This window comes from Balaenoptera physalus (assembly GCF_965194825.1).
Source record: "Balaenoptera physalus genome assembly, chromosome: 4".
NCBI classification, from domain to species: domain Eukaryota; kingdom Metazoa; phylum Chordata; class Mammalia; order Artiodactyla; family Balaenopteridae; genus Balaenoptera; species Balaenoptera physalus.
Genome location: NC_138891.1, coordinates 6,797,479 through 6,818,677, shown reverse-complemented (window position 1 = coordinate 6,818,677; position 21,199 = coordinate 6,797,479). Strand labels below are relative to the sequence as shown.

At 43.8% G+C, this 21,199-nt stretch overlaps 1 protein-coding gene across 2 annotated transcripts in view; it reads left to right on the top strand.

Moving 5' to 3' along the window:
* The window catches only part of KAT2B (lysine acetyltransferase 2B), a 103,324-nt gene that overhangs the window by 39,937 nt on the left and 42,188 nt on the right, over positions 1–21,199 (top strand). For both annotated transcript variants that reach the window (XM_082460747.1, XM_082460748.1), the window contains exons 3-5: positions 9,248–9,393; positions 14,593–14,685; positions 15,970–16,151. In XM_082460747.1, coding sequence (XP_082316873.1) covers positions 9,248–9,393; positions 14,593–14,685; positions 15,970–16,151 — 421 coding nt within the window. The remainder of the gene's footprint in view (positions 1–9,247; positions 9,394–14,592; positions 14,686–15,969; positions 16,152–21,199) is intronic.

Genomic DNA, 21,199 nt, shown 5'->3' with positions numbered 1-21,199 from the left:
CACACGGACACAGCCGCCTGGGTCAGGTCTGCATATTCCTCTTGGCTGGGGGTCCTCTGTTTTTCTACATGGGCTTCAGAGTTGTCAGGAGCTGTGAGTCTGGTACAGCCGCAGTTAGGGGATAAACCTGGTAGCATTTTTCGTGCTCACCTGATGTAGGTTATTACTTTTCCCTGCGCTCCTCGGGTCACAAAGTCCTGTGGATGTTGTCTGAGTGCACCTCCCGCCAGCTCTGCCTGGATTCAGGCTGGCTCTCTGCCTTCTGTGGTCGCATCTGCAGCAGCACCTGGAGGCCCCATCTCCATGCTTGCGCACCTGGCTTCCCAAGAAAGCACTAGCGACCTAATGTGGTCACATTCTCCTGCTTCAGCCCACTGGGCGGCCTCTCATTCTCGGGATGAAGGCCCACTTCAGCTGAGCGTGCGAGGTGGGTCAGGCCTTTCCTCCTCCTGGGTTGCATTTTGGTCCCGGCGCTGCTCCACCTTCTCTGAAGGGTCTTCACACTTTCTCCCACCTCTGCCTTGGATGTGGAGGTGCACAGCACCTGCCATGCCCCTCCTTCTTTCTCTGCTGGGGGAACCCTACTCACCTCCAAGGCCTGACTACCCCAGCCCTTGGTACAGACAATAAAGGACTTCCTGGAGCTGCACTGCAGTGTTCCTGCTTGTATAACTATAGTTCTCTATACCCTTGTTGGTTTTCTATACTGGAGATGAAGGACTGACTTTTTCTCTAGTTCCTAATACATTTAGTTCCTTGGGCGTAATTGGATTGTTTCTTCATTAGTAGATATCCATTACATTCAGTAACACTAAAGAGACGGCTGGTTGCATTTATTTGCGGAGGAGGTTTCACGGTTTATGATCGGTACCTGTCCTGTGCAACATAGTAGCCACCTGTGGCTGCTTGAGTTGAAATGTGCTGCCCTTGGAAAATGCACACCAATTTTGAAGACTTAGTGTGAGAAAAGAACGTAAAATATTTTTAAGATTGAGTACATGTTGAAATAATTTAGTATATATTAGGTTAGATAAAATATATTAAAACGAATTTCACCTATTTCTTTTTACCTTTTTTAAAGTGGTTACTAGGGACTTCCCAGGCTGTCCAGTGGTTAGGACTCCGTGCGTCCACTGCCGGGGGCCCGGGTTCAATCCCTAGTCGGGGAACAAAAATCCCATAAGCGGCATGGAGTGGCCAAAAGAAATTAAAAAAAATAAAATAAGTGTTTCTTGATCATATATTATAAGAAAAAGTAAAGTGGTTACTAGAGTATTTAAAAGTATGTATGTGGCTCATATTATATTTCTGTTGGACTGAACTCTCTTAAGGTTCTTACTCTTTTTTTGTTGTTTTTTAATTAATTAATTTATTTATTTATGGCTGTGTTGGGTCTTCGTTTCTGTGCAAGGGCTTTCTCTAGTTGCGGCGAGCGGGGGCCACTCACTATCGCGGCCTCTCTTGTTGCGGAGCACAGGCTCCAGACGCGCAGGCTCAGTAGTTGTGGCTCACGGGCCTAGCTGCTCTGCGGCATGTGGGATCTTCCCAGACCAGGGCTCGAACCCGTGTCCCCTGCATTGGCAGGCAGAGTCTCAACCACTGCGCCACCAGGGAAGCCCAAGGTTCTTACTCTTAAACTACCCTTTTTCTCCATTCCAGATCTGAGATGACTAAAGATGAAACCACTTTTATTTAATTAAAAAAAAATTCCTTTTAAAAAACTTATTTTTTATTGATGTATAGATGATTTACAATGTCGAGTTAGTTTCAGGTGTACAGCAAAGTGATTCAGTTTATCTATCTATCTATTCTTTTTCAGATTCTTTTCCATTTTAGGAAACTACTGTTAAATTATAAGCCTTTTGCACATAGTCAATTCAGAAGCTTTCATTGAAAGACTTCATTTGACCTCTTCTAGCCTTCACCTCAAATCCCCATGAACAAAAACCGTATTGGAACAGCTCACAGACCCTACAGGTGCTGTGCCGTTTGCTTTCTTGCCGGTCCAGGGGAGCGGAGCTGTGGTAGCAGCCTGCCCAGCAGCCGCCGGTTCCCGCCGCAGGGCGTGTGACGGCTGGCGGGCTGTCCGCAGGAGACGTGCAGGACAGATCTACGGGGCCAGAGCGGAGTGAGTGAAGGTCACGGCCTGCAGTGACAGTGCATCTCCTGTTCCCAGCAAGGCCACAGCTGCACTGTGATCCCTGGCAGCAGGTTTTGGCGGGTCGCTCTGGCACCCTGGGTGTCTGCAAGTCTGACTCAGCCCTGCGGGGTGGTAGGGTCCACCCTGCTGGGAGATGCAAGGTGGTGGAGCCTCCCAGTCCCTGACGCACCCCTCGCCCCGCGTCCCCCGGTGCCCCCATGCCCTGGACGCTGTGGGCAACAGCGCTGAGGAGAAGAGAGCTTCTCCCACAAGTCAAGGGTTGGCCATTCTTGGGTAATTATATGGATGCTTTGTACCAGGCTCTTGGAAGACCATTTGAAATGAAAGTACGGTCCTTTTACATTTGATTATCAAATTCTAGGTGGAAGAATGACTTTTTTAAAAAACTATTTATTTGGAAATAATTTCAAACTTACAGAAAAGTCATGAGAATAGTAACAAGGAGCATCCCATGTACCTCTTGCCCAACTTTACTTATTGGTAACATTTTGCCCTATTTGCTTTGTCATTTGCTCTCATATGTGTGTTTGCGTGTGCGTGCGTGTGCACACACACACAGATACACACACAGACTGATATCATATATACGAGTCTGTGTGTGTGTGTATCTGTGTGTATTATACTTTTTTCCTGGACCATATGAGAATAAGTTGCATTTACATCATGGTTTTTTCCTCTTAAATACATAAGTATGTATCTTCTAAATTTAAGGATATTCGTTTTTTTTTTTTTTTAATTTTTAATTTTTTTGGCCACACCACACTGCATGCAAGATCTTAGTTCCCCGGCCAGGGATCAAACCTGGACCACAGCAGTGAAAGTGCTGAGTCCCAACCACAGGGCCGCCAGGGAATTCCCAGATATTCTTTTACATAACCTCAGTTTAGTTACCAACTTCAGTAAATATTGACATTAATGTAATACTTAATCTACTGCTTGTATTCCAGTTTTATAGTTGACCCCAAAATGTCTTTTAGAGCGTATTTTCCTCTCCATTAAGCACCCAGTCTAGAATTACATATGTATTTAGTTGTCATGTGAACGGAAAACAGAGTCTTCTCACACCCAGCACTTCCGGAAGGCTTCTGACACCAGATGTGCAGGTTTTTCCACACCGAGCGGTTCTCCAGCTCTCCAGCAGACACTGCGACTTAACTGGATTCTGATACTATCTGCCTGTAGTTAGCACAGACCCCACAGGGGAAGGGCTCAGACGCCGATCCCAAGTTCAGGTCCTAACCCGTGCTTCTGACCGATCGGCTGTATATCGGAGGTTCCTACGGCCCCCTCCTCGAGTTGGATGATTTTCTAGAGTGGCTCCCAGTTCTCAGGAAAACAGTTTACTTACTAGATTTCTGGCTCTTTATAAAAAGGATGCAAGTCAGGAACAGCCAGATGGAAGAGATGCACAGAGCAGGGTGGGGTGGAAGGAGCCCAAAGCTCCTCTGCTCCGTCCAAGCAAGCTGCCCTCCCAGCACCTCCAGGCTTCAACTACTGAACCTTCACATGCCCTTCAGTTAGGGGTTGTAACGGAGGTCTTGTTACGTAGGCATAGTGATTGATTAGTGATTAGCTCAGCTTCCAGACCCCCTTCTCTCCTGGGGAGGTGGAGGGGGCTGGCTGAGTTCCAACCTTCTTATCACTGGTTTGGTTCCCCTGGCAACCAGCCCCCATCAGTAGGGGCTTTCCAGAAGCCCATTCACAGAAGCTCAGGTGTGGTCGAAAGGGACACGTTAGGAATAACAACAGACAGTCCTTTCACCTTTACTTATGAAATTCCAGGAGTTTTGGAATTACTTATGAAATTCCAAGAGTTTTAGGAGCACTGTGCTAGGAAAGGGGACAAAGAACAAATATATGTTTCTTTATATAAATCACAACATCACAGCCGGCCTCTTTAGCCTTCTCTGACATGGAACAGTTCCTCTGCCTTTTGTTTTCTTTTTTTTTGGTCTTTTGTGATATTGATGTTTCAGTGGAGGAATGTTTTAAATGTTAAGAACAAACCTGTGGAAGAGCTAGGAAAAAATACATTTTTGTCATCTTTTGGTTCTGTGGGAAAGACCTTTGCAAGCAAGACCATAAAGAAATGCCAGACATAGATTTGACTTTCTGAAAAATGTAAAATTCCTATATAGCCAAACCACAACCTAACAAACAAAAACCCCAATGAAATCCAGGAGGATAGACAAGAAAGCTCTTTCAAGCAATTAGAAGAAGACCCACATCCTAAAAAAGCAGGCAGAGGGCATGAATAGGTAGTGCACAAAAGAACAAATACAAATGGCCAGTAACATGAAAAACAAACAACTCCAAGGGCGTTCCAGCGAATGCAAATCAAAACAGTGGGGGACCCTGATTAATTTTCAAAAGACTGATTAAATGACTGAGCATGATTCTTCACTGTTGGCAAGCGTGGGGAAAGGGGTATTCTAGCACACTGCTGATATGATGGACTTGGATGCAAACTTTATTGGGAAGATACATTAGGGAACATGTATCGAAGCTTTAGATAGCATTGACTCAGTGTTATGAGTTCTGTGGCCGATTAACTGCTATAGATCTGTACATTGTAGTTTACAGATTTTTATTTTTTTTAATATAGGCCTCCAGGCTTGTAAATAATAGAGGCCTATCTCTTCAAGAAAATATGCTTTTGGTTTATCGAAGGGAGCTTATTTACATCAAAAAGGTTTCTTTGGAAAACATTAAGAGGTTTTTTTTTTTTTTTCAATAATAAGTGGCTCTTTTTAGTTAAATACGAGTTCAGTAAGTAGTTTCGCTTTACCGTTAGAGTGAAGTGTATCTGGGTGTTGGCATGACGTGGTGTTGACTGTGGGGTCTATCTAATTTTGCTCAGCAGCCCCCAAGGGTCAGGAGACGTCTCTGGATTTGGTGGAGATGGGGTTGATGAGGACAGTGGGGCTTTAGGGAGACTCCCATGGCAGCAGAGCAGTCTGGGGGTTGTTTTGTGCCATGGGCTTGAGATCCCAGTGATCACCAAGGTAGGGGTGGGAAAGCTCAGCTGCGTCTGGTGGTGGCACTGGTTGGGGGATGAAGGACAGTGAAGGAGTGAGTGCCGGGCTCCTTGGCAAGAGGGAGTTGCTGTTTTGAGGATGGCCATGAGGATTTTAATCCTGGAGTCAAGTTTGCCAGGATGGTGGTGCACTGGTTGTTGGGATGGCGAGGTGGTGAGGTAGGGTGTGGGGATGTATGATTTGGGTTGGAGGAGACGTTAGCTGGTGATGTGGATTTGGTGAGAGGGAAAAGCTGAGTGCTAGATGCTCAGGGACTGAAAAGGAGTGTTGGTGAAAGGGGCCCATGCTTGGAGAGCCTGAGAACGGGGCAGGTTCAGGCGACTAAGCATTGATGCAGTGGGGTCGTATCTGCCCGTGCTGGCTTTCTCATTATACGGAAGCTTCTGTTTCATGGCAACTTGTCCAGAGCTGCTTTTTTCCTTCTCCAGTAGATGGTCCACTCCCTCTGTTTTCATCTGATCTTCCCCCCGTCCCGCATCATCTCCATCATTCATTCTAGGAAGCTTAACCCTTTTCATGCACTGTCATCTTTCTGCCTCAGTATAGCTTCCTTCACCCCCGGCCCACCCTTCCTTTATTCTTGGAGGAAGATTCCCACCCTCTCGGCTGTGAGGGACACCCCCATTTCTCCAGCACAGCCTCTCCCTTCCCCCCTCTGGGAACCTGCAGCTTCGTTTCCATTTCCCCCGTATCTCCAGGTCTAGTCCTCTGTACTTGGGGTCACACACAAAGCTTGGAGGAGAGATTATGGATTTCCTTATGCGCAGAATCAGAAGGAAATGGACCTCCTCAGGTCTCATGTCTTAAGCATGTTAAGTTTTATCTAGTCTACTCTTCAGAATATCGCGGTTTTCAAACCATGCAGCTTAGAGCCCCAACAAGGGGAGGGGATGCTGGGCCCCCCCCAACTCCCACCCCATTTTGAAAATTGGAGCTTCCAACCTCTGTTTCAACCTCTGTTTAGAAAGAGCAACTCTTTCTAAATTCTGATTAAGGATTTATCTGGGCAAAGCGTTTGTGGTTTAAAGAAAGTGAACCACTGGTTTCAAAAATGAATCATGGCATATCTTCTACGAGTTAAAGCCACTATATGTTAGCACCTTAATTAGACTGTTTCATAGTTTGGAGAATCTGAAGGCATTTATATTATATTGGAGACTTATTGCTTTCATAACTTATCACTGGAAAGAGATTAAAACATTACAAGACCAAAATAGTCTTAAATAAAATTGTTTCTGTAAATAAGTGACATAAAATTTTTGACCTACTTGTCAGAGTAAGGCCTGTCTCCCAAAGGCTTCGGACTAACCTCAAAGAAAATCTTGCATTCCTGAGAAAACAAGATGACCCAGCCAATGTTCTACCTAAAAGGGCATCTATTAGAAAGTGATGAAGCCACATATTGTAGAGCCAAGTAGAAAGTAATAGATTTGAATACTGACGTTCGTGTGTATATAGTGTAGTAATATAGTGTTGGCGTTGTCAAGTTGAGATGTATCTGTGGATGTATCTATGGTACCTAAGGCAGACCTCACCAAATCTCCTTCCTCCCCTCTTCCCTGTTAGAAACGCTGTCTAGAGGTGCACACCCGTGCACATGTAGGTGTGTGCACACCTACACTCATCACCAACGGCCCGTGACTTGGGCCCTTCCCTCTGCCTTTCCATTGCTTTTCCGCATTAGAAAGGAACGAAAGGCGGGTGGCCTCTGCCCCTCTAACTTGAACCCCTTTAATCTGGCTTCCTCATGGACGCGTGGAAGGCCCACCCTCTTGGTGTGTAATCCTCTTAACTCTCTGAAAATGCTTTTGATCGGATATCTTCGTTTGAGGTCCCACAGAAGCAGAGTCAAAGACAAGGATTTGAATGCAAGTCCTAGTTTATTTGGGATGGAGGTAGGGGAGTGGGAAAGTGAGACCAGGAGGAGAAGGCGGCCGATATGGGTGCATTATTAAGCCAGTCCCCGCTGTGGGCAACAGGTGGGTAATTCTGTGGGGAAGATGTGAGAGCTGGTCTGCAGCACTTAGCTCAGAGTTATTCCTCCCCGAGGGGCGAGGCAACTGGGGTCTTTATACGCTAACTTGAAGGCTGCTCTTGAGGGGCGTGCAGGTGGCAGAGCAGATTATGGTGACAGGAGGGAACAGAGCTGCTGGCAGTTGGAGGCCAGGAGATGAGGCGGTAAGGGAAGGGGATCTGGATGGGGTACCAGCTGCGTTCTCTATCCCAGACTTCGGACTGGGCTTCATGGTTTGGTCTCTGGAGTAGCCTGACCCATGCTTGACACCTGGATTGTTCCTCGAGAATCTTTAGTTCCATCTCCCTTTAAAAAGGCAAGGAAAAGCCTACCCTTCTCCACAGTTTAATCTTTCTTTAGAAGTCATCTCAAGCACTTCTAGGTCCAAGCATTTTCAGTCAACATACCTGAAAGGATCGCTCTTGAAGGGCAGTGCCTATTAGCACAGTGAGCATAGTAATAAGTTCTGGGGACACAGACCTGAGAGCCACGGTCCCGCCCAGAGGTGCACCTGGGCTCCTGGTTGGGTATTGGATGGCTTACCTAGAGAGAGCCCCTTTCAAGTGAAAGGGGCTTCAAGTGAATCACCTAAACATCCAAAAAATATGCGTGTGGGTGCTTCAGAATTTAGGTCAAACATCCTTTGCTTTCAGACCCCAGCTCTGCCTTGTTGGCCAATTGACATTGGAGGAAACAGCATTCAGTCTCTGTGAGCCTCAGTTTCCTCAACCGTAAAATGGGGCTACTCATCCCTACTTCATAGGATTATTTTGAGGATAAAACGTGTTCATCTTGAAAAATGGGCTGGATTTGGGAAGAAGAGAGGACAGGGCTGTGGGAGGGGAGGAGGGTGATGGATATGCCACTTAATGATAGTGGGACAACAGAATAAAGGCAGGAAAGGTGGGTTTGGAGCGTGACCGTGGAGGACGTTGAATCTCAAACTCAGACAGGCTTTGGGGCTTTGCTGCAGAGACAGTGAGGTTTCACTGCATCTCAGGAGGGCTGAGGAAAAGGGCCTTCATTCAGTTTTTACTGACACTCTTTTTTGGTCTTTCCTGACACGTGATATTCTTGGCCACCAGAACTGTTCACAGGACTTAGAGCTAAACCTTTAGGGAGCTTGGTTTTGGGGTCCTTCTGAACCCGCAGTCCTCAAATCCTGGATCCAGCCTGTCGGACCACAGGACCCTCTTGGCACGATGAAAATCGGCTTATATGGAAACATATAAGAATTTAACACCGTCATCCCCAGACTTGGTGCCAACAAGTTCCAGATCTTAAAACTGTACATTAGCCTCTGGTCATTTTCAGTGTTGGAGGGGCAGTTCGTGCTTAACAAGGTGGTGGTCTCTTACAGTTATAAGTCGATTTTGTGTGATGATATCAGTCTTATAGGGGTTCAGAAAGTTCCTCTATTGACAGTGCAGTCTGAGGGGTTGACATTCCAGAAGGTTCCTGGGAGAGGATGTTCTATTTTATTTTATTTTATTATTATTATTTGAAAAATTTATTTATTTTTGGCTGTGTTGGCTCTTCGTTGCTGCACGCAGGCTTTCTCTAGTTGCGGCGATCAGGGGCAACTCTTTGTTGCGGTGCGCGGGCTTCTCAGTGCGGTGGCTTCTCTTGTTGTGGAGCACGGGCTCTAGGCGCGCAGGCTTCAGTAGTGTGGCTCGCAGGCCTCTAGAGTGCAGGCTCAGTAGTTGTGGCGCACGGGCTTAGTTGCTCCACGGCATGTGGGATCTTCCCAGACCAGGGATCGAACCCGTGTCCCCTGCATTGGCAGGCGGATTCTTAACCACTTTGCCACCAGGGAAGTCCCATTTTTATTTTATTTTTATTTTTTGGCTGTGCCACTCGGCTTGTGGGATCTTAGTTCCCCAGCCAGGGATCAAACTCGGGCCCTCTGCAGTGAAAGCATGGAGTCCTAACCACTGGACTGCCAGAGAATTCCCGAATGTTCCATTTTAAAATGGAGACTGTTCGTGGTTTCCATCTACTTCTCACCTGTGTTCCTTTGATCTTTATCTTAAGCCGCTCACGTTTCCCACCTGGAGAATGTGTCAGAGGAAGAAATGAACAGACTCCTGGGAATCGTGTTGGATGTGGAATATCTCTTTACCTGTGTCCACAAGGAAGAAGATGCAGATACCAAACAAGTTTATTTCTACCTATTCAAGGTGAGACTTCCACATTTTGAAGGGCTTTTCTTCTTTCTCTCACTGTTCAAATGTGCTCATTATCCCATGGGCCAGGTCACGTGGGAAGGCTCTCAGCTTAGATACGTCTGGCCCTCGGGTTTGCAGAAGCATGTGTTTCTCCGTGAGGGACTCCCTAAAATGACCCACCCTACTTTGAGCACATCACTCTCCTCGAGAGCCTTCCTACTTGTACACAGAGTTGAATATCTTTATGTGCTTATAGATTTCTTTCCATTGCCTATCCATCCATCCAACAAGGACTTACCACATACCTGCTCTATGCACGGCACTCGTGTAGCCATGAGGGATAGATCAGTGGGCAAAACAAAGTCCTTGCCCTCATGGAGTTTACATTTCAGTAAGAGAGGCAGACAATCAACAAGTCAACAGTATGTTTGCAGGTGGTGATAAGTGCTGTGAAGAGAGACAAAGCAGGGTGAGTGGCATCAGAATGGCAGGGATGCTGGGGGCTGCGGGGACGTGGTACTAAGGAAGAGCAGTTAGGAAAGGCCTGTCTGCGATGACAGTTGAGCAGAAACTACAGCGGGGGCATGAGAGCCACCCCTGAAAAGGGCCGGGGAAGCGCCTTCCAGGCAGGGCCGTGTAGACCATGTACCGAGTGAGCTGGATGTGACGCCCAGCATGGTGGGGCCCAGGCGGCAGGGGGAGGTGGGAGAAGTGGCTGGAGGGAGGCTGCTAAGACTTAGACTCTTCAACGGGAGGAATCAGGAATTTCCAGATTTGCTTTGGCGTCTTACCGCTGTTCTCTGTGCCTGTTGACACCAGTCACCTAGCCCTGCTGCCACTCCCCGCCTCTGCCTCTTCATGGCTCTGCCTCAGCTCCACTGGGTCCCAGCCCCTCATTTCCCACTGATACGGGTCTCCCCACGCTGGTGATGGCGATCAGGACAGATGGGGGAGGGAAGCCGGGGGTGGGAAAATGGAGAGGTTGCCAAAAATAGATTCACAAGGTAGGCAGACAGAAGGAATCATTTAAAAAGCCCCAGAACCTGCTACCGAGGGCACTGTTGATTATGTTGTATTGTGTAACCCTTATAAGGATCTCGAAAAACAAAAACAAAACCCAAAACACTCCCCTTCCCCTCGGGGCTTACAGCCAGGAAAAGTTTGCATCTCCTAATGAGGGCTGGGCTTCATTTTATATGACAAGGAGAGATCCATTTTCCTTTGAGTTTCCTCTTTTGCTTTGGCTGCTAGGAATCTCAGGGCAAATTTTATGCCCAATTCTTAGAACTTTGGCGAGGGCGGAGGGGTCTGAATTTACTTGAAATATGTAATTTTCCCTTTTCCCCTTTAATTAACTTTTGTTTTTTATTGTACTACTGGGGTTTTTGGGGTCAGTGGGGGACAGCAGTGGGAGAGGGAATTATATTTTCAACTTTTGGAGTCATGTGGGGCTATTAACACTGAAACGGTAAATGTTGGGGCGGGGTGTGGGGGGGAGGAAAAGGCAAGGGAGAGAGACCACAGCCATTAGCAGGCGCCAGGCTGCTCCAGGTGACAACTTGTTGACATGACCGTGAGGCCTGAGTCATCTGGACTGAACCCTGGCAGGTTCATACTGTTTAGAGCTTCTTTGGAAAAAGGCCTTAGTTGAAGGAAAACAACGTCTGCATGACTGCAGCTATTATTTGTCTTGGAACTCAGCTCCCTGGCGGGCGGTTCCTCACCGCCCCGCTGGAAGGGAAGGTTTCCATCCTGTTGGCCTCCTCTAGGTTCTGTTTATAACCAACCAACAGGCCAGAAAACACTGCTCCGCTTTGAAGTATGTTTTCTCTCTCTCTTTCTTACCTCTCTCATCTTTAGCCATGCAAGTATATTTGCTCTTGAGAACAAAATCCAAAATATTCAGCATTCTCCCCTCTCCTCCCCCAAAGTCATTCTTCGGGCAAATAAGTTATAAATCATCCGTTTCTTAGTTTTGGAAAAGCAGTTCCTGTGTCTCTTATGTCTCCATAATTAAATTAAAATGTTATTGTGCATTTTAGTAGCATTTTGGAAGCTTCTGCCTTAGAGGTTGAAAATGAACTCGGTGAAAAGCTGCTTCCTGAAGCTCATTTTATCCTAGGGCTTGTCAGCGTGGTTCTGGAGCTCAGCTAGCTGGGTTCCAATCCTGGCTTCATCACTTAGTGAATGTGACCTCAGGCAAGTCTCGTTTCCTTATCTATAGACAATGATAGCACCTACTTCAAGAGGTTGTTAGGAGGATTAATGAGGTAATACAGATAAAGAACCACAGACAGTGCCTGGCAGAAGTCAGGAAGCAAATGCTTGCTGCTATTATTAAAGTCTTCCTATATACCTATTTATCCCAGCTTCATCCTTTTGTAGATGAAGAAGCGGACATTCGACATCTCCCCAGTTCATCAGTCCACCTCCAAATTGAAACCGCCAGTGGGTCAAGTTCCCAAAAGGTCTTATTTTAACTGGACAAAAAAGTAGGCAGCCAGAATTATTTGTATCTAAATTTGGTAATCAGTCTTTTTATATCCTTAGAAACACATACAATAACTTATCATTATGGCACCTTTATTTTTGTAAAGATGGGCATGATACATTGATAAGATCAGCAAATACTACATATGAGTAATTTATATGGTACCTCTAGAAGGAAATGAGGCCCTTATAAGACCCGGCTCAGGGGGCACACAGGGTGTTCTTCAACCTTGAGGGTTCGTCTATTTCCACTAACTCCTGGGAGAAAGTTTGCCATGTTTTGTTTCCATTGAAAAGGCAATCAGTGGACAAAGGAGAGAAAGATGTAAATAAATGTGTAATAAATAAATAAATATGTAATGAATAAGTGAGTGAGTGAATGAATGAATGAATGCATGGTTGTATATCATAACTGGCCCATGTGTAAAGGTTACTGAAGGTTCAAGCAAAGGTTGAAGGTAAAGAATTTCAAGATCAAATTTATTTTCAAACTAGGTCTTAATGAGTAGTTCCGCGTTCTTTTTTCTCTGTGATATTTGCTCTTTGAGGGCTTTAAATTCCAATGGCAGGGATTAAGAGCAACGTTTTTGTTTTATGGGCGTTGAGATGCCAGAACACTTGGCCCACATTCTGTGGATGGAGAGGAAATGAAAAAAGACCTCAACAGTGAAAGTTGCCAATTGAGAGCCCTACAGAATTCCTTCCCGAAGAGCCTGGGCCCTGGATTATGTGTGCCACACAGCCGTCACACACAGCCCCTGCGTACGCAGTGGACCTCGGCCTTTCAGGGGTTTAAATCAGGCCATCCAGAGCGTGAGCACACCTGCAGTAGCCTGGATGGGCGTGTGCAGAGGCCGAAGTGTCCACCAGCCTCTGGGTCAGCAGAGGCCACGAACAGAGTGGGGAAGGGAGAGTGAGCAGGAAAGGTGTGTGGTGCGCCGCTGTGTGCTTCCGGCTGCCCAGAACACGAAAAGTGTTTAGCTTCTCACAGCTCTGGTCATGGGCGTGAAGGCAAATTGGGTTACCTGGTAGTCACCCATTTTGTTGATCTAAGGATTTACTAACATGTAATTAAGATAAATAGAATATGGTAGCTTCCCTTCGAAGGCTGTGTGTGTGTGTGTGTGTGTGTGTGTGTGTGTGTGTGTGTGAGACACTGTGTAATTTAGAGAAAAGCCTAAGCTTAAAATGTCTCAAAATAAGATGTTAAAATGAATTCCCTGGTGGTCCAGTGGAATTCATTCCACTGCAGGGGGCGCGGTTTCAATCCCCGGTCAGGGAACTAAGATTTCGCATGCCACACTCACCGCCAAAAAAAAAGCAAAAAGACAAAAACAAACAAACAAAAAAGAATACTAAATTTGTTACTCTTATTACTTTTTTTTTTTTAAAGTATTTGTTTATTTATTTATTTATGGCTGTGTTGGGTCTTCGTTTCTGTGCGAGGGCTTTCTCTAGTTGTGGCAAGCGGGGGCCACTCTTCATCGCGGTGCGCGGCCCTCTCACTATCGCGGCCTCTCTTGTTGCGGAGCACGGGCTCCAGACGCGCAGGCTCAGTAATTGTGGCTCACGGGCTTAGTTGCTCCGCGGCATGTGGGATCTTCCCAGACCAGGGCTCGAACCCGTGTCCCCTGCATTGGCAGGCAGACTCTCAACCACTGCGCCACCAGGGAAGCCCTACTTTTATTACTTTTAATCCACATCTTGGTTGACTAAATATCTTAGGAAAAAGATAACATCAAAGTTTAAACGGGGCTTCTAACCTCCAACTGATGTAGCCTCAACTGTACTGAGCCCTTAACCTCCCTCCAAGGCTGACCTCCTACCTCACCTTCCTGCAAATGCTTTTCCGTCCTCTTGTTGTGTTTCATGTTTGTCCTCCCTTCCAGACTCAGTTTATACCCTTCCTCTTCTGTGACATCTTCCCTCTGTAAGGCAGACTTCTGAGCTCTCATCCTCTGGGCTTTATACTGCACTTACTGCCTTTGCAACTTATTTGGAATTTCTCTTCTTCCAACCTTTTTTTTTTTTTTTTTTTCCTTTTGTATGTGGGAAGACAGCATGGTATGGCCTGGCCCAGCTCCATTATGTGGCCTCTTTTTTTTTTTTTTTAATGTTTTGTAATACTTTTATGATATTATTAGTATTAAGCAAGACAACATTATTAATATTATTTAGAAATATCATTAAGACCTAAATTCTGATAAACAAAAAGAGGAAGAGTTGACACATTAAGTAAATTAAAATAAAAAAAATTTATAAAGACCATAAATAAAACTAAAAGGCAAACAACAGAATGGGAGAAAATGTTTGTAATCTTTTTTTTTTTTTTTAATTGGGGTATAGTTGTTTTACAATGTTGTGTTAGTTTCCACTGTACAGCGAAGTGAAGTAGAGTTCCCTGGGCTATATAGCAAGTTCTCATTAGTAATCTGTTTTATACATATTAGTGTATATATGTTAATCCCAATCTCCCAATTTATTCCATCCTCCTTTTCCCCCCTTGGTGTCCATAAGTTTGTTCTCTACATCTGTGTCTCTATTTCTGCCTTGCAAACCAGTTCATCTGTACTATTTTTCTAGATTAATGTGGCCTTTTTTTCCCAGCAAGATTGTAAGCTTGGAGACTCCATAGTGTCTGTGTGTGTGTGTGTGTGTGTGTGTGTGTGTGTGTGTGTGTATGTGACACTGACTGATTTTTTTTAAATGATTTCCTTACAGCTCTTGAGAAAGTCTATTTTACAAAGAGGAAAACCTGTGGTTGAAGGCTCTTTGGAGAAGAAACCCCCATTTGAGAAACCTAGCATTGAACAGGTAAAGAGATACAAGAGAAGCCCCTTTTTTATTGCTTTAAGTCTGAACAAACGTTTTCATTTTCATCCTCATTGCTGGCTTAGAGATGTTCAAAGTCTGTAGGAATTGTCTTGGGCCATTTGGATCAGAAGTGAATACTTAATGTTATAAATGATCTAGCTTGTGTCTCTTAGGGTTGCTGACTGCTCAGAATTCACTGTGTGTTTGGGAAAGAAAAAAATTAAGTAGAGCATGTAGTTCGTCAGAACACATGAAATGGGCTTTTTCTTGGTGTTGATGTTTTAAAATTAAGTGTTTGTCCCTCTGTTTGCACTGTTGAAAAGTCTACTGAGGCGAGGGAATTCAGGAGCAATGTGAAAAACATTGTAAGTCAAGTAAAAAGCACAGAAAAGAAATGAGATTTTGCTTCCAGAAATTGGCTTCCTGGTACATTATGATTCCTGCAAAGAAGCCGAGATTTACTTGGGGCATCTGTTCATATGTATAGACCTTTTCTATTAGGTGTTGTCAGTATCTCTCATCAGTATCAATTTTTTGGCCCATCATTGTTCGCCTAAGTAAATCTCAGATACTCTGGACTGCATTTCTTGATAAGAATAATTACAGAAGACATGATATCAGAAACAAATAAATGTATTTTATCAGTCAGTTTTTCATAGCAAAAACGTTGTCTTCAATCCCTACGAAATAAGAATTCATTGTTCCTTTATTTGAAATTAAATTAGATGGGAGTGTTCTGAAGGAAGATTAAGTTAATCCACAAATCCACAGATTATTTTAAAAGGCCATAATTTTGAATAAGAATTTTCTTTTGGTTGGTTTACTAAAACCGACAGAGTGATAGTAAAAGTTCAAATTCTAGTGGTTTAGTTCAGAAATTAAAATTTTACGAATGTAAAAACATTATATTTATCCAAGAATCTCATTATATGTGAGCTACTGTGTTGACAGTACAGCAAGCGTTATGCTGCAAAATAGCCATATTTTATTGTTTATGGGGTTTTGACTTTTTCGGTCCGCGATTTTGAATTTTCCTTTAGCACGTCACGATTGCAGCAGGCATAGAATTGCAACTCACAGCCTCTGTGTCTTGTCACTTTTCATAGACTGTGATCTGATGCATGATTCCTTCTGGGCATTCCTGTTTTCTAACAGGGAAAAAGGAAGAGCTTTTTGTGAATAGAGAAATGTCTTTTCTTTTGCTAATGACCACCAACGGGGCTGACTATGTGAGTGTTCAGGACTGCACAGCTGCATGAATAAATTGCCTTTCCTCCTTTTAAGGGTGTGAATAACTTTGTACAGTACAAATTTAGTCACCTGCCATCCAAAGAAAGGCAAACAATAGTTGAGTTGGCAAAAATGTTCCTGAACCGCATCAACTATTGGCATCTGGAGGCTCCATCTCAACGAAGACTGCGATCTCCCAACGATGATATTTCTGGATACAAGGAGAACTATACAAGGTAAGCAGATGGCCGGTTCTTCTTCTCTGGCCCATAAAGTACATTGCAGACATAACATTGCTACTTGCCTCTGCAAGCAGAGGGTTGCCCGGTTATCACGGGACTCCATCAGTTAGAGAGAACGTCTAATTTAACTCCCCAGATTCCTACTCTTCATTAATAGCATGATGTTTTGGAGGGTGAGGGATCCAAATCATCTAGACCTGAACTGAGCCCTTGAAGTGTGGATGGCATGAATGGAGACTTCTAAGATTGTACCAAAAAAAAAAAAAAGAATGTCAAGTATTTCATTAATAGTTTAATAGTTTTTTATATTGATTACGTGTTGAAATGGTAATATTTTGGAAATATTGAATTAAATAAAATATATTAAAGTTAATTTCACCTGTTTCTTTTTACTTTTTTAATGTGACTTACTGGGAAATTTAAATGCATGGCTTACATTTACATGTGTGGCTTGCATGGTATTTCTATCGAGCACTGCTGATCTAGATAATTATACTATGACTCTGTAATTGTTATATAGAGACATCATTACAAAAAAAAAAGCAATGACTGTGAATATAATAGTGTTAACATTTTTTTTTTAAAGAAGGAAAGATCACCATAGTCCCAGCAGCATGGTATAAATAGTATCATTATACATATTGTCTTACAGCCATTGTCCCTTTAAATAGATATTTTCCATTTGTTAGAATGAAGGAAAATACAAAATTTGCATCCTTTTTGTCCCCCATTCAGACGTTTTACTGGTTGTATTACAGTCTGTTGAACTGATGTACTGTAATTTACCTAATCATGTCCCTGTTGGTGGACATCAAACATATTTTTGGATTACAGATCCAAGAATTACACATTTTTCTAAAGTGGGAATTTATTTTTATTACTTATGACTTGCAGAATAATAGAATTGACTTAAGAGTCATAAACACGGGCCCTACAAAATAGAATGACTTACATTTATTTTTATTTAAGTAAGACAGGGACTTGTATTATCTATTCTGTTCACCTTTTTTATAACTTTTCCCATTTATATTTTATAGGCACATCAAGCTTGCTTCAGGGTTTTTCCCCCGCCCCCAATTTAAAATAGGCAGTGTTTTTTGACAGCTCGTAAAGACCAATTGTACCCAGGTTATTTTCTGTAACAACGGATGACAAAGAGGAATGGGTGTAGTTGAAGATAAGCTTTTCTCTCTGATCACTGACCTGATTTCATGAGTTAAAACCCCCTTTCCCTCTTTTTCTCCCCTTTTACAATATATACAATTTGAGTTATAAAGTATTTTATCTTAATAATTGTAAAGATTTACAGATTTCTTCAAAATCAACTTTTTAAATTATGTCTTCATTTTCACACCTTCATTTCAGAGCTTTGTATTAACAATAGTTCCTATAGTATTGTTACTCTTGTTTAAAATGAGTTGAGATAATAGAACTCTACGTGTCTTTTAACTCCATCTGTGAACGATTGACAAAGCTGAATATTTGTCAAAGCCAAATCCCTGAAAATATTTGCCTCTCTTTTTGTCGTTTTTTCTGTCTGTCTTTGTTTGTTTTTTCCTTTGGGCGTGCCAGCTTGTGGGATCTTAGTTCCCTGAACCAGGGATTGAACCCGTGACCCCTGCAGTGGCAGCACGGAGTCCTAACCACTGGACCGCCAGGGAATTCCCAATATTTGCCGCCCTTAAGAGAGGAAAAATTGTTTCATCAAGAAGGAGAATTAATTGTGAAGCAGCACGGGAGTTAATGCTGTATTTTAGAAAACAGAATAAAAATACTATGTAGCACTTTGGGAATTACCAAGAAATGGGTGGCACTTATGAATACTCAAGGAGTCGTAAAAAATATAAGTCGAGCTCTTGAATGAGCGATGGGTTTGAACCGTGGCTCCATCCCTCCCCAGTTCTGTGTGTGTGTTAGAGCTCTCACCTCGCCTCCTGGACCTTCTGTTTCTTCCTCTGCCCGGTCCCATGGCTGTTGTGTGTCCCCTGAAGTGGCCCGTGCATGGCGTCTGGCGCACAGCACAGGCGCTGGGAAGATGCTAGTCATGCTTTCCCCCCAACACACGCCCTCCAAAGCTCAGTCACTGCCAGCGTGCGACTCTTCTGCTGGAGTGTGTGCAGTGGGATGAGAGGGTAGCGATTTGAGGGTCACTTTATTTTTTTTTTAATTTTTATTTATTTATGTATGGCTGTGTTGGGCCCTCGTTTCTGCGCGAGGGCTTTCTCTAGTTGCGACGAGCGGGGGCCACTCTTCGTTACGGTGCGCGGGCCTCTCACTGTCGCGGCCTCTCCTGTTGCGGAGCACAGGCTCCAGACGCGCAGGCTCAGTAGTTGTGGCTCACGGGCCCAGTTGCTCCGCGGCATGTGGGATCTTCCCAGACCAGGGCTCCAACCCGTGTGCCCTGCGTTGGCAGGCAGATTCTTAACCACTGCGCCACCAGGGAAGCCCTGAGGGTCACTTTAGAAAGGGCGCCGAGAGACAGCCTCAGGGTCCTGGCTGGCCCCGCCTCCTCGCCCCAGCCGAGGGCGGAAGGGTGGAGTCGGAAGGGTGGAGTCGGATGTAGGGAAGAGAAGCGGCGAGGTCCTCGAGTGAGCCCGTCCTGCAACCTGCCGATTTCTAGGCGGGCCGGAGATCAGGAGCCTGTGTGAATAATAAGGGAATGAAGGTAGATGTGCCTCCCAAACCGCCCCCACCCACCCCCACCCCCGCCCCGGGCTTACCCCCAACCGCCGTGTTGAGGAAGAAAGGGAAGCAGAGAGGAACAACCTGTGAACATTATCAGAAGCGGGACTTGTTTCGACCACGTGGGAATTTAAAAAACCACACGCCGCCGAGGCATGGTGTCTCCCTGATACCATCTTCTCCAAAATAGGTCCTGTTACAGCTGCAGGTACCAGGTGACGTGTCAGTGAACGTCAGGAGCTGGACTGCTGGTTCAGCATGTAATTTATGGCAGTTGTAGCCATTAGCACTGAGGGGCGGAAAACTCGTGGCGTGCACATCAGCATGAAGATGGGGAGAAACAGGATTCTCCGTGGAAGAGAATAGACTCAGAAAACGATTATGCCCCTCACAAAGCTAACCTGTGAGGATCTAGCCAATAAAAAATTAAATGCAGACTGAACAGTAGAGCTGCTTAAATTACTTATCCTCTCTGTTCTGACTTAAGGAAAAACGTAAATATTTTATATGTTAAAAATATCTGGTATAGTAACGTTAAAATACTTAACCTTAATAATTTATATAAGTATAAATTAAGTATACCTTTATACGTCCCCCAGAAATCACTGTGGTGTTGGAAAAAAATCTGGACAAATATTTTGAAATTCCCTGAATTCCATGATGGTGTGCTAATATAATTTCACGAGGAAATAACTGGAAAATAAAGTGTCAAAGGAATACGACTTCTTAAAATACATCTGACCAACAGAATATGCTAAAGGAAAGTGGCAAATAATTAGCCTTAGATTCTCGGTCGTGCAGACCTTCTCAAAATTAGAGGTCATGCCTATATTGGGGAGATGCTTTGTAGGAATACTGAGCAAGTTAGATATAACTAAATTGATTTTGGTGAAACAGTTATATATAACTACTGCTGTATGAGGTATAGCCTGTCACCATGCTCCCTGGGCATTCATAATTATGTGTGTAAATCTAGGGCAGTATTTATCATGGAGCGTGGAAAGAACAGTGGATTGGCACTCGGGAGACCTAGCTTCTAGTCTGGTCTCTAAAAGTAACTAGCCTTTTAGTTTGGGAGAACTGGGAGAGGTCACTTAATTCCTGAAAACCTTAGGATTTTCAGTCCAGCAAGTAAGTAGGATGACATGGTCTTCTGCAGTCAAGTTCTCCAATTCTATTCACGTTTTAAAGAAAGCAAGGTGGTTGCAAATCACGATGCCATTAAGAAGTCAGAGACAGTTGTTTGAACAGTCCGTCAGTTGCACGCCCATGCCGTCACCGTTAGGCATACAGAGATCCCTGAGCTGTCCTTTCACTTCTTTGGAGAAGACCTGAAACCAGTCGTTTAGGTATAATCTCTTCCTCTAGGTTAGTCTTTGAGGGAGCGTGTGAGTAGTGACAAGGCACACATTCATTCTCGTTTCCTTCTTTCTGTCTCACCACACGCCTGGACTGTGTCAGTTACTAGAGCAGTCCCCGAAACACCACACGCTGACTCATCTCCTGTCTTTTCATACTGTGCCCTTACAGATTTATAAAATAAGATTAGTCTTGCAAGTAAAAACAAAACTAAACTACAAAGTGTAAACTGAGGTCTATAAAAATAATTCTCAGAGGAAATGAATGGCAACCTATTCTTTGAAAATTTTTACTAGATGATAATCTATGCTGCCTTCCTCTACTCTGGGGAGAGTGAATGACCTATTAAGCACTTTGGGACAACATTTTATGATTTTATGATAATATTTATAGCCTATCATTGCCATAGCAGAAAGAGCATCTGTCTTTAAGTAGGGTCTCTGACATCTGTGACCCCTATAGATGGAAATGCTCTTTTAGACACAAAATCAGCACCGCCAAATACAATATAATATGATCCACAAAAGTGAGCCGCATATGTGATTTAACATTTCCTAGTAGCTACATTTAAGAAAATAAACACAGGACATTAATTTTAATAATGTTTTATTCACCCAATATATAAAAATATTATCACTTCACCATGGAATCAATATGAACAATTACTAATGATGTATTTTACTTTTGTATTTTTGGTACTAAGTCTTCCAAATCCAGTGTGTGTTTTATACTTACAGCGCATTTAAATTCATTCACTAAATTTTAAGTGGTTAAAGATAAATGGGGTTCTACCAAAACAGTAAAGTTTTGTTTAATGGAAAAATATTTCACAGCGTTTCCATTTGAAAGTAAATTTTATTTATTTTATTTTTATTTTTTCCTTTATGTATTTTTAAATTTCAGTATAGTTGATTTACAATGGTGTGTTAGTTTCAGGTGTACAGCAGAGTGATTCAGATATATTGATATATATAAATCTATTCTTTTTCAGATTCTTTTCC